Source organism: Carcharhinus amblyrhynchos, chromosome 19 (genome assembly GCF_965287045.1).
Source record: "Carcharhinus amblyrhynchos chromosome 19, sCarAmb.v2.hapA, whole genome shotgun sequence".
NCBI lineage: Eukaryota > Metazoa > Chordata > Chondrichthyes > Carcharhiniformes > Carcharhinidae > Carcharhinus > Carcharhinus amblyrhynchos.
In genome coordinates, this window is record NC_137342.1 from 17,176,861 (window position 1) to 17,190,455 (window position 13,595).

Genomic DNA, 13,595 nt, shown 5'->3' on the forward strand with positions numbered 1-13,595 from the left:
GTGTTTGAGCTCAGCTGAAATGATTGCTGGTTGTGGGTATATTTATTTTCTCCTTTTTCACTTTGTGTATCTCTGGATGAGAGGATGGGTATGAGATGTATCTCAGCTTTGATGCATGAAAAATTTAGTGTGTTTTTCCCTGATTATTGTCTTTCAGTTTTCTATGTCAAGGGAAAATATGGTGTAATGTCAGCTGTAAAATGGTATAGCATCAATGGTGTTTATTTTTTTCAACTATAAGACTAGTTTTTTTTCCCCCCCCCCCATTACTACAGTTCCCCCTTACCCCCTCCAAAAAACTTACATATGAATTGTATTGAATAACAGGTCATCGTTCTTGGTGCACATCAGTCCTCATAGGAATTGGTTGCCTGCAGTTAACCCCATTGAGCAGAGCAACAGTTGAACAGAGCATTAGTCGTGATCATGAGCATGCTGAGTATTTACACTTTTGCTTCCTCTTACTCTATTGGCTTTTGTTTCTACTAGTGTCATTGACTTCTTAGATAAGCCCTTGCTTACTGTGTATTAGAACTTTTGCTTATCATGGTAACTGGGTAGATAGACCACTGGAGCTGTCACCCAAACTTACCCGTTTTGGCCAGCCAGGTCAAGAACTTCTTTCCAGAAATTGGTGGAGACAAACAAACTTAATTTTAAAATAAGCATTAGTACTTTGTTGAACAAATAAAATTGGAGCTTGGTATTTGAGTGAACGAAGCAGGCGCATTATCCCTATAACATTTACCTCAAAGCTAAGTGAGACATGAGTGAACACGCTGTAACCTCCCAGCCCTGTGTGTGTATAATGCCAACCATTCCAACCATTATCTTGTAAATTGAGTTTGTCTCTGTATATGCCCTGTTTAAGAACACAAGAAATAGGAGCAGGAGTAGGCCATCTAGCCCTTCGAGCCTGCCCCGCCATTCAATAAGATCATGGCTGATCTGAAGTGGATCAGTTCCACTTTCCCGCTTTCTCCCCATAACCCTTAACTCTCGTCTGTCAAAAACCTATCTACCCGTGTCTTAAATATATTTAGTGAGGTAGCCTCCACCACTTCGGGCAGAGAATTCCAGAGATTCACCACCCTTTGAGTGAAGAAGTTCCTCCTCAACTCTGATCTAAACTGCCCCACCACCCCCCGCCCCTTATTTTGAGGCTATGTCCTCTAGTCCTGCTCTCCTTTCTAAGCGGGAAGAATCTCTCTACCTCTACGTTATCCATCCCCTTCGTTATCTTATACGTCTCTATAAGATCTCCCCTCATCCTTCTAAAGTCCAAGTACAGGCCCAGTCTATTTAGTCTCTCACTCACCTGATGGAGCCAGAGATTCTCCGAAAGCTAGTGCCAAATAAACCTGTTGGACTTCAACCTGGTGTTGTGAGACTTCTTACTGTGTTTTCCCCAGTCCAACTCCAGCACCTCCACATTGTGTAGTGCAGAACATGAAGTAGAGCCAGTGATTCTCAAGTTTTAATCACTCTTCGTTTCTCTATAAAGCTTCAGTTGTATTGACAGAATATGAAAGAATTTATAAAACTTAATATTTAACAATGCTTATTAAAACATGCCCCATTTAAAGAAAAAAATTAGAAACTATCTGATATTTTAAGAATAACAAGCGTGGCATTGGGATTGTGCATCATTGAAAGCAGCTTCTTTAGCTTGTTTCTGACCTTGTTCTGAATCAACCAAAGTGACATTTTAATGCAGTAATGTGATCTTTATGAGGAACTTTTCTAATTTCTTAACTTCGTTGAATTGATTTTGGAGTTCTACCACATGATGCTGGAACATGCGTAATTAATTTTTCTTCGTAATGGCTTGAATGTGGTCATGCGATATTGAAACTAATAATGGTTTATTGTTTTACAGCCTCAACACTGGGGACTAAGCAATGATCTAGATGGGTGTCGCCCTTGTGACTGTGACCTGGGGGGGTCGTACAACAATGAGTAAGACTAGCTTCTTAATCATTTACTGTGCTGTAACAAGGTTCACAGTTAATTAGTAATCATTTGAACACTCAAATGTTATTATAGTTTGAGCAAAGGGAGGAAGCAATCAATCCCAACAGTGAGTAGCCTCTAAAAGTAACTTATTTGCCTGTCCTTGGCCGAAATCCTCCAACTTCGCCTGCAGCTGGGATTCTCCAGTCCCACGACGGGAATGGAAATTTGGCTGAACGTCAAATTCTCCATTCTTGCTGGCAGAGGTAGTGGGGTGTGCTAGACACAGAATTCTGGTCCTTGTCTTCTTATCCTGCTCGAGCACAAAATGAAAACAAATATTGTTTTACTCCAGTAATTAGATAATTACTTGTGACAAATGCCAGTCAGTTTTTATGTCGGTTTGTTTTTGCAATAAATTAATTACTTTTCTGTACCCTTTCACTCCTCCTTCCAATTCTTTCCCCCCATCTGTCCAATTCTGGTGGAGATGAATCCTAAGCTTGTATTTTTTTCATTCTATTAGCAGCCCCCTGATACTTTGTTCAAATGATAATTTTGAGCAATTGCCTTAAAGTTGGGCAACTTGTGTCAGAGTGTACATATATTTTGCACTTCATAGTAAGAAGTGTTAGCTTTTTAAGAAAAAAAACACTCCATGTTTTAACGTTTAGTGCTGCTGATAAAATGCCGAATAGAATCACTTCAGAATTTTGCCTACAAACAGACCACTGCTGTCACTGTGCATTGTAAAACTTTTCTAGGTAGAGCAGAGAAGCTCTTTCTGTCTCAGTCCCCAGAGAGACAGAGTTTTATTGGTGAATTAACATTCTTATTTAAATCTGTTGCATATCCCCTTTTGTATTGGATTTGTATGTTGCATGCAGGTAAGTCTGCTGACTAGGTTAGCTAGCCTCTTGCATTTTGGATTTTGTAGGTTGTGAAAAATAATGCAGGTTTTCCGTTTCCATTTGCAGTTGTTCCGCGGAGACAGGTCAGTGTCCTTGCAAGGAACACATGGTTGGACGTCGCTGCAATGAGGTTGAATCTGGGTTTTACTTCATTGCCTTGGACCACTACACATATGAGGCAGAAGAAGCTGACTTGGGACAAGTAAGTTAGTTTTTGATTATGGACTGACCTGCGGAGACACTTTCTGACATTTTAAATATTTGTGATGGCATTCCTTTGCAGGAAGCGACAGTAGTACAGCGACGATACCCACAAGATCACTCTCCAACTTGGACAGGAATTGGATTTGTAAGGATTCCTCAAGGAGCATATCTAGAATTCCACATACATGACATTCCACACTCCATGGAGTATGATATCCTGATTCGCTATGAACCGCAGGTTGATAATCTTCACTCATTAAGATCGATAACCTAATAATTTAGTAGAGTTGTTGGCAAGAATGTAATATGGTTCTTTCTGTTCAGCTGCCAAAGAATTGGGAAGAGGCAAGAATAACAGTGTTCCGCCCTGGTATAATTCATACTAACAGTCGATGTGGGAACACAACTCCTGATGATGACAACCAAGTGTTCTCCCTTCCATCGGGATCAAGGTTGGATTAATAATTTGCCCTTTTGCTTGTTAACTGACATATATGTTTTTTCACAACATTTAGAAGGAAAGAGAATAGTGGCCTTGTAATAGTCTAAAGCTGACTTAAAAAGGTAAAGAAAATATTGTCAATCACCTGTAAATCACTGTCGAATAATACTGTTGGGTATTGGACTAACTGAATGTTGGTCATACTGTTTTTCTAGGTATGTGGTCCTACCTCAGCCTGTATGTTTTGAAAAAGGACTAAATTACACCATCCGTTTGGAATTTACAAAGTATTCTTCTGATGATGAAATGGAAACTCCTTATATGTTCGTAGATTCGGTATGTATGTATGTTTAAAATTATACTATAGAAACTAATAAGACTATCTAACGTTTACTTGTGGGACAGTTTTGATCTAGTAAATGTATTCGCATGTCAGGGTTTGAATATTTGTTCCCCTTATTTTATTGCTTACAAATGTGCCATGAATGATGATTGAAGCTTAATCCATTATGTGTTTATTATTTACTGGTGTATAGATGTTCTTGCAGTTAAACATGTGCACCATCAGAAATTCCTTTGTCAAAATCAGTGTCCCATGTGATTTTCTCTTGTACAGACAGTAGTGATGAATAAAATTGCTCCTAACTGCATAAAGTATGAAACCGTTTATTTTCCTAAGAAAAATTGAATTTGATAAAAGAGCTGATTGTCAATTAAATATTTTTCCAGCTTGTACTCATGCCCCACTGCAGGTCACTGGATATATTCTCTGTAGGGGAATCGGGTGAGATTGTCACAAATAGGATGTGGGAAACCTTCCAACGGTACCGCTGCTTGGAGAATAGTCAAAGTGTTACTAAGACGCCAATGACTGATGTCTGTAGGGGCATCCTGTCCAGTATTTCTTCCGTAATCCACGAAGGAGCTTTACGTAAGTTTATCTTAATGTTACTTTAAAAGAAGGGTAATCAGACCAGTAAATGCTGGAAATTCTCAAGATCCACAGTGTTTTGCATTAATCAGAACAGTGATTGAATATTACTTGTATTGGATAATACAGAAGATATCTTATCAACATGATATAAATACTCAATCACAGCTCAGTTTAGGATGCAGCATTACAGAAAGGATGGATCAACTTATAAAAGTTTAATATTAACTTTGCTACTAGACATGAGAAGATAAAGTTATGGTGTAAACTAGGACAGTATTCATTAAACACAGGAAGATTAAGAGAGATGATGTAATTAAGTTTCAAAGTCTTGAAAGGATTTGTGAGAGATGCAGTGAAAGATTTATTTCCACTAGCCAGTGAATGGGTAACAAGCAGGCATAAATTTAGGATTGGTTATGAAACCATAAAGGGAAAGATCATGAACTTTGTATTTTTTTTTAAAGGATATGAAAATGTGGAATGCAACGTGATATATTATTGATAAGTCAGAGCCAACACAAAAAAGGAAAATTGGATGAACATTTGAAGAAAAATAATATAAGAATTTTCAACTGTTCCATGTTGAAAATTAGGGATTTTTGTAAAAGCAGCAGCATGTCCTCTGGAGTATGTTAACTCGATATGATGTTTTTTGCTAAAGAGTTTAATTCTTCTGTCCTAGTACAGAGTAAATGCATGAACATCTGCTATTATGACCTTGTTTATTTTTAAAGTAAATCCGTGCAACTCAGTGGCATTGCTTAATGGGAAAGTGAAGTTGTCAGCGTAGCCGTAAAGCTTTAGTCAGTTTGTTTTGTAAAATGAAAATTGCAATTATTTTGTACACTTAACAGGAAGTTAAATATGAATTGGTAACTTAGACCAGTTCATCTGACATTAGTGAAGAGGTCAAATTTTTAACAAGATGCTATCAATGTTCATCTAGGGAGCATAGTTTAAAAGTTATGGATCGTGACCCTTGAGGAATGCTTTGACAGGATATGTAGATTAGTGAATAAGAGGTTTTGCTCGTGTAGAGGAGACTTAGATTTTCAAGTAGCATTTCGAGTTTAGTGCCTGAGGGTACATTTAAAATAACGGGAAAGGAAAGAGTGACTAACAGTTATTCTGAAGTCCATAATGGTTCTTCTGTTCACAAAGCTCTTGTAACTTGGAAGAAAGAGATGATGAAATCTTTTTGGGGGCCCTGGGATAGATTTCGGAATTCTTTTATTGCCTTCTGGCACCATGGTTATTTTTTTTTTGAATCTCCCTGGAGATTAATTGACTAAAGAAGATTCTATAGTCCAGCAGATTGAAGCGGTTCCATTTCAAAGAGTAGATATGATTGAGCGTTCTAATTACAAAATCATAGAAGGTTTACAGAATGAGGGTTGGAAGCCAGTCATGCCAGCTAACTTCCTTTTTGTACGGTATGCCCCTGCTTACAAAGCACTGGATCCTGGTCCCCAGGTCTCTCTGCTCCTGGACTTCCTTTAAAATGGTACTCTTTAAATTATATTGCCTCTTACTGGCTCTTGCGACCAAATGAATGACTTCATACTTCTCTACGTAATTTGTTGCTTGTCCATCCATTCTACCTGTCTGTGAAGTTTATCGTTATCATCCTCTCGTGTCACATCTGCAAATTTTGAAACTGTGCTCTGCACACCCAAGTCTTGGGCATTTAAATCAAGAGAAACAGCCTTCCCAGCATCAACCCTGAGGAACTCCACTATATACATTCCTCCAATTTGAGAAAAGCAGCTATCCACAACTGTCTCCTGGCACTGAGCCATGCAGCTGTTATTCCATTTATTCCATGGGCTCTAATATTGCTGAAATTGGTAAATACCATTTTCCAAATCTATGCTGACTTTCCTTACATTATCCATATTTTTTTAAATGAGTGAATTTTGCACTAAATGATCTTATTTTTAAAAGTTTCCCCATGACCAAGATAAACTGGCTGTAGTCGATAGTCTTATCCTTGCACATTTGCAATTCTCCAGTTTTATATCACCATTTGAAGGAGGATTTGAAGATTACGGCCAGTGCCTCTGCGATTCCCTCCCTCCCTTCCATCAGTATCCTTGGATGCATCTCTTTTGATCCTATTGACTTATGTCATTGACTTTAAGGTGCAGTCAGCCTGTCTATGACCTCCCCTTTATCCATTTTAGCCTCTCCAGTGTCTCAACTATCTCCTCTTTCACTAGAGTTGGTCAACATCTTCTTTCTTGGTGAAGACACGAAAAGTGCTTATTCAGTACCTCAGCCATGCCCTCTGCCTCTACACTAAATCCCCTTTTAAAGGAGAACTGGAGCCGATTAGGGACTTAATCACCCCCTTTTTACTAGTTAAATGCATAAAGATTTCTCATGAAACGTCCTTTTAATGTGTACTTATTTCTATTGCTCTAGCTTGCAGGTGTGACCCTCAGGGATCTCTCAGTTCGGTTTGTGATCCCAATGGTGGGCAATGCCAATGCCGCTCCAGCGTAGTCGGTCGAAACTGTGACCGATGCGCTCCTGCAACATACGGTTTTGGTCCTAGTGGCTGCAGGCGTAAGTATAGTTTTCTAAAATGGTGCGGTTCGTACTTGATCCTTTCACATTTTAAATGTTCTAGAGATCTTTGAAGAGTAATAGTTATCTTCAGGCCTTTGCACTCTTTTATTACACCTTCATGATTGTGGTGATGCAGTGAAAAATGAGGTGCTTTCCAATATTTTTGAAATCAGCACTTTCTAGACTTCATATAAATATGTCGACACAAAAGCATCTATGTTGTATTCTAATACCAGGGAGTGCAACAAACTCTATTTTACAGCAAAATAAATCAAATTCTGTTTAAAGTGTTTCTATGAATACAGCAAACAAAACTGACTGAAATAATAGCTAATTTTTTCCCCAGTAAAAGTAGGATGATTGCTCCAGTGGGATGGGTGAGTGGAGGATGGTTACAAACAATGTGCATAAAATCACTCTCAATCACTTTAACAGCAGTGCAGCCTCTGGGCGTGACTGACAAGAGAATTGCACAATCAAATCTATCCTGACCCGAAATAGAGGCATCATTATGGACCTCGGAGAACATTCTTAAGTAGACTTTACAAAGATATTTGAATATTACTTTATTGTATTAAAATAATGCCTAATTGTAACTTATAAAGTTGTGACTTCTAAAAGTACCTTTGCTGTTTAGACCCATGTTGCTGTATTGAAAGAAATGTTTAATCCCAATGCCTTCACGCTCAAAGTGATTGACAGTTTCAGATATCAATTCTAAATATATTTTAATTTCACTGCAGCATGCGAGTGTCACAAAGAAGGTTCTGTCAGTGAATTTTGCCATCATGTTACTGGTCAGTGTCGATGTAATGAAGGAGTCTATGGCCGGCAGTGTGACCAGTGTCAGCCTGGATATTGGGGGTTTCCTAATTGTCGTCCGTGCCAGTGTAATGGACATACAGAGCACTGTGATCTGGAAAGCGGTGAATGTTTGGGCTGCAGAGATCATACCAGTGGGCGTAATTGTGAAAGGTAATGTATTTTTGTTTTTGCTGGTGTTCATTGTCTCAAGTGAAGTGTCTTTTCCCAACATGATAAAACGGTTATTGTTAAGCCTCCATGTTTCCCTCCTCCCAGCTGTATGTCAGGTTATTACGGAGACCCGGTACTTGGATCAGGTGATCACTGTCGCCCATGTCCTTGCCCGGATGGCCCAGAAAGTGGACGGCAGTTTGCCACTGGCTGCTACCAGGATCCTAATTCCCGAAATATCATATGCCTATGTCAGCATGGGTACACAGGTATGTAAAGATAATGAACTGAAGCTCTATCTTCCTTTAAAAAAAAATTAAGCAGATTAATTATCACTGCAATATTTAATGGGTTACATTTGTAAATCAAGTGTTAGTATAAGCAATATTAGAAGTATTCTTTCAAACACAGATCTGTCCAAAGCTAAGTATTGAACTGCATTAAAATGTACATAAAACATATTGCTGTTTCTGTAATTGGCCATAATTATAGATAGTTTGGTACAAAAGGGTGACAGTTGTCTGATCCTGCCTGTGCTACCTCCCAGCTGCAGGTATGTAAATAAAGCTGACTTAATATTGATTTTAATAACTTCAGGACATTAATTATAGCTCTTAGTTTCTCACTCTGGCAGGAAATGCAGCCAGAGTGAGATGTATATGCCATTATTTCTGTTAAGGGGGCACAGGTACAAAACTAAATGTAAATTGCTTAAAATAGAGGATTTTTCCAGGCTGAAGCATGTGATGCTGTGGAATGCACCATCAGGGTTACAACTGAAGAAGAAACATTGCGGGTGGGATTTTCCAGCCGGGCTTGCCCCTTAAGCCAGAAATTTCCGCCTGAGGTCAGCGGACCTTTTCATGGTTCGCTGAATTTTCTATCCTACCCGCTATGATTCCCGTGGTGGACGGGACTGGAAAATTCCACCCTTCAGAATTGGTTAAATGGGTAGTTAAAAAGAACATGGGGGTAAAGAGATATGGGAATAGGGCACACGAAATTAGAAATGCTGCTCGTGGGGGTTTCACATCAACGCCAACCAACTTGTTTCTGTAAACTCCATAATTCATATCAACTGTCATTATGCCGAAGATTTTTGTTTAATAAATGGTCCTTATGTTTTATTTCTGCCAGGCGCAAGGTGTGATGAATGTACATCTGGGTTTTACGGTAACCCTAATGAAACGCGAGGGCACTGTCAGGCGTGCCAGTGCAGCAACAACATTGATATGACTGATGCAGACTCATGTGACAAGCAAACAGGAGAGTGTCTCAAATGTCTATATCATACTGAGGGTGAAAGCTGCAACCTCTGCAAGCTTGGCTATTATGGCGATGCACTTCAACAGAATTGCAAAAGTAAGACACCTGAAATTATGAATCATCAAATGCATATTTTCTTAATCTTCTCTTGGCTGAATTGCAATATTTCTAAAGGATCCCAGTATGTTCTGAACTTTCCCTGGTATGTGCTGTCATTCTTCTTGGGCTCTTGTGATTTGTGTCATCTGTTTATAGTATGGGCTTGTAAAATATGCCAATTGTATTTGTTAGATTTCTCTTGTTTATACTATGGAAAGATTCAGCGACAGCTGGGAAAGTAGCGTGACTGCAAGATTTGCGTATGCACAGTTGTGAAAATGTTTCATGTTTGTCCAAGACATTGGCCAATATAATAAAGTAATCTGTTTAAAAAAACAACATCTGGAAATAACACTGCTGTAATAAGGAACTAAAGACCTCCTACCTTATTGCAGCCAGAACCTAAAACCAAGTATTGCTGGTGGCAGCCATGTACTTCAACCATTCAGGGCTCTCTTCTAGACTCAAAAGCAAGACTACACCCAGTTTTGGCATTTGAGATTATTTTTGATTTGACTTATAGTCATATATTAGTGAAAAATATTGTTTCTTGCACACTATACAGACAAAACATACCACACATAAGGAAGAAGAATGTGCAGAATGTAGTATTACAGTCATAGCTGTAGTGTAGAGAAAGATGAGGTCCTTTAATTATGCTGGCTGCTTTTCCAAGGCAGTGGGAAGTGTAGACGGAGTCAATGGATGGGAGGCTGGTTTGTGTGGGCTGAGCTTCGTTCGTGACCCTTTGTAGTTTCTTGTGGTTTTGGACAGAGCAGGAGCCGTACCAAGCTGTGATACAACCAGAAAGAATGCTTTCTGTAGTGCATCTGTAAAGGGTGGTGAGAGTCGTTGCGTACATACTAGGTTTCCTTAGCCTCCTGAGAAAGTAGAGGCATTGGTGGGCTTTCTTAACTACAGCATCGGTGTTGAGGGACCAGGACAGGTTGGTCATCTGGACACCAAGAAACTTGAAGGTCTTGATCATTTCTATTTCATCCCAGTTGATGTAGACGGGAATGCCTTCTCACTACGGCATTTAAGGGTGAGATTGTTGTCTTTGCACCACTTCAACAGATTCTCTATCACTTTCCTGTACTCCTTGCCACTGTTTGAGTTCTGACCCACTACGGTGGTGTCATCAGCAAACTTGAAAATTGAAAAGGAGAGGAATTTGGCCACACAGTCAGAAGTGAATAAGGAGTATAGTATGGGGCTGAGGATACAGCCTTGTGGGGCACCAGTGTTGAGGATGATCATGGAGCAGGTGTTGTTGCCTGCCCTTACCGATTGTGATCTGTGGGTTAGGAAGACTAGAATCCAGTTGCAGAGGGAGAAGCCAAGCCCTACGCCACGGAGTTTGGAGATGAGTTTTGTAGGAATAATGGTATTGAAGGGCGATCCATGGTCAATAAATGGAGTCTGACATAGATATCTTTTGTTATCCTTCAATCACTGCAACATTGTGCTAGTCATTGGAGCCAATCTTATCAAGTCAATAGTTAATGAGGCAGTCTCCCTCCTTGTCTTGATCAACAGCAATTGGAACAAACTTGAAGACTTATTTAAATAACATAATTGAACAAGAAGAAAACCATACCTTTTTTCAATTTTAAAAATGTGTGATCTGAAAATGAGGGAGAGCGCCAGGTGTGGGTATCTGTAAATTCCTGTGACGTTATCTTTTTCCAGCCCTTTGAGCCTGCCCCGCCATTCAATAAGATCATGGCTGATCTGTCATGTCTCAGTTCCACATTCCCGCCCTCTCCCCATAACCCTTAATCCCCTCGCTTATCAAAAACCCATCAACCCGCGTCTTAAAAATATTTAGCGAGGCAGCCTCCACCACTTCAACGGGCAGAGAATTCCAGAGATTCACCACCCTTTGAGTGAAGAAGTTCCTCCTCAACTCCGTTCTAAACCGCCCCCCCCTTTTATCTTGAGGCTGTGCCCCCTAGTCCTACTGTCCTTTCTGAGCGGGAATAGTCTCTCCACCTCTATCCTATCCATCCCATTCATCATCTTGTACATCTCAATGAGATCTCCCCTCATTCTTCTAAACTCTAACGAGTACAAGCCTAGTTTATTCCGCCTCTCCTCATAGCTCAACCCCCTCAACTCCTGCATCAGCCTAGTAAACCTCCTCTGCACTCCCTCCAAGGCCAAAATATCCTTGCGTAAGTACGGCGCCCAAAACTGCACACAGTACTCCAGCTGCGGCCTCACCAATGCCCTATACAGCCGCAGCAAGACCTCCCTACTTTTTATATTCAGTCCCCCTTGCTATGAAGGCCAGCATCCCATTCGCCTTCCTGACCACCTGCTGCACCTGCAGGCTGGGTTTTTGCGACTCATGCACAAGGACCCCAAGGTCCCTCTGCACCGTCGCCTGCTGCAGTTTTTCGCCCCGTAAGTAATAGTCCTTCCTACCATTATTCCTACCAAAGTGGACCACCTCGCACTTGCCAACATTAGATTCCATTTGCCATTTCCTGGCCCATTCGCCCAGCCTATCTAGATCCTTCTGCAGACTCTCCACACCCTCCGTGCAATTTGCCGTTCCGCCAATCTTGGTGTCATCAGCAAATTTCGACACCATACACTCGGTTCCCTCCTCCAGATCGTCTATATAAATGGTAAATAGCTGAGGCTCCTATTTCTTATGTTCTTAATCCTCTTACTGTTTTTCTTTGTTGATGGCTTTAGTACTAATCTTAATTATCCTGGACAAATTCACTTGGGTTCCCAAATGGAATGAGGACAATGGATACCTTCCATAGTCTTGTCTCTTTCCGCCTAAGGTCAAATTCGCAAACACTCATTGCGCTTTATCACCAGATCAACATGTTTGTTCCCCATGGTTTCACAAGCCTGAGGGAAATAAAAGCTTTGTTTACATAAACACTCTCAATGATTTTAAAGTCAGAACAGGATGGCAAAGTAATTAATAAAGGTTCTTGGCCACCTCAGTTTTGCAGCACATAACACCAGTTAATTTGATCCCATCTGCAGTAATTTAGTAGTCAAATGCAAGTCGGAATGCATATATATGGAAAATATTTATTACGGGTCATTTCTTTGCTTCAAGGAAGATGTAATTGAAGATCTGCTAGAGTTGTAATTCTTCAGAAGAAACTGACCTTTTAGTTTTTCCAAATGCAATCCCTTTTTCAGTTGAGTCAACATCTTTCCTGGTAGCTGAGTTGCATTAGATCAGGAATGTGTATAACTTGTGCTTTGAGCTGTAATCCGGTTCTGCTGCAAACCGGTATCCTTGCTGCGTTTGTTTTCTGGATTACCTTCAAACCGTTGTAGAACTTAGACTGGCTTGCATTTATACACATTACAAACTTCTTAATATGCATTGACTGGCAATACTTGTGACGTTGTAATGTGAAATTACGCATTTGGCATTGTTCTGAGTGTGGGCCTTCAAGCCTCATCAACTTGCATGTTTCTTAATTTACTGAAATATCCCAGGCTGCTGCACATGGAAGGGGAGGAGGGGACAGGCACATTGATCATGAGTTAATACAAGTTCCAAATGGGTGGACAGAAGTTTTTTTGAGAGCTTTTGAAGGCATGTTGTGATGAGGAAATCTTGGAATTGTGTACAAATAGCTGAATGCCATAGTACGCAGGAAGATAAGCATGTATTGGAGTGGGAAAGATTATGGCAGTCCGTTGGGCAATAAAGGGTTACATTAGAATCCTGAAGGGTGGACTAACATGACCTTAATCATATCTTCAAAAGAAAAAATAATCTGGATATCTTGATGGTGAGAGGCCATGTGAGTAATGCTGGAAAAGATGATGGAAAGAAGACAATAGGCCAGAGGTAGGAGCCCTGAAGATGTGAGCTGGAGGGGTTTATGAAGTAAAGTAAAGGGAGGTGAGGGCACAAAAACTTTTTTTGTCAAGTTCATTAATGTAAAATACAAATTTCTGCTTCATGCAGTGTGAGATTTAGTTCGAGAAGCTAGTATCAGAAATAGAAGCAACGCTAGACCATACTACCAGATGTGAACCAAAACTTCCCCCTCCAGGATAGTTCTTGATGTGGTTCCGAGCAGACAGTTCTTTGTTGTTTAGTCCTTTGTTGTTTACCTTTAATTACATAAACTTGCAAAAATAATTCTCAAAAAACTTCATATCAAATGAACTACTTTAGAAGTCTAATCTCCTGAAGTAACCGTGAGTGCCAGTTTGTTTATATGATCTTTGAATTGAATGACCAGTT

General features: G+C 40.0%; 1 protein-coding gene across 1 annotated transcript in view; it reads left to right on the forward strand.

Annotated features, from left to right (window-relative positions):
- lamb1a (laminin, beta 1a) overlaps positions 1-13,595 on the forward strand; it is an 81,953-nt gene that overhangs the window by 28,056 nt on the left and 40,302 nt on the right. Inside the window, exons 12-21 of the mRNA XM_080207297.1 lie at positions 1,880-1,959; positions 2,931-3,066; positions 3,148-3,306; positions 3,393-3,520; positions 3,726-3,846; positions 4,240-4,441; positions 6,869-7,012; positions 7,759-7,990; positions 8,096-8,259; positions 9,128-9,352. Coding sequence (XP_080063423.1) covers positions 1,880-1,959; positions 2,931-3,066; positions 3,148-3,306; positions 3,393-3,520; positions 3,726-3,846; positions 4,240-4,441; positions 6,869-7,012; positions 7,759-7,990; positions 8,096-8,259; positions 9,128-9,352 — 1,591 coding nt within the window. The remainder of the gene's footprint in view (positions 1-1,879; positions 1,960-2,930; positions 3,067-3,147; positions 3,307-3,392; positions 3,521-3,725; positions 3,847-4,239; positions 4,442-6,868; positions 7,013-7,758; positions 7,991-8,095; positions 8,260-9,127; positions 9,353-13,595) is intronic.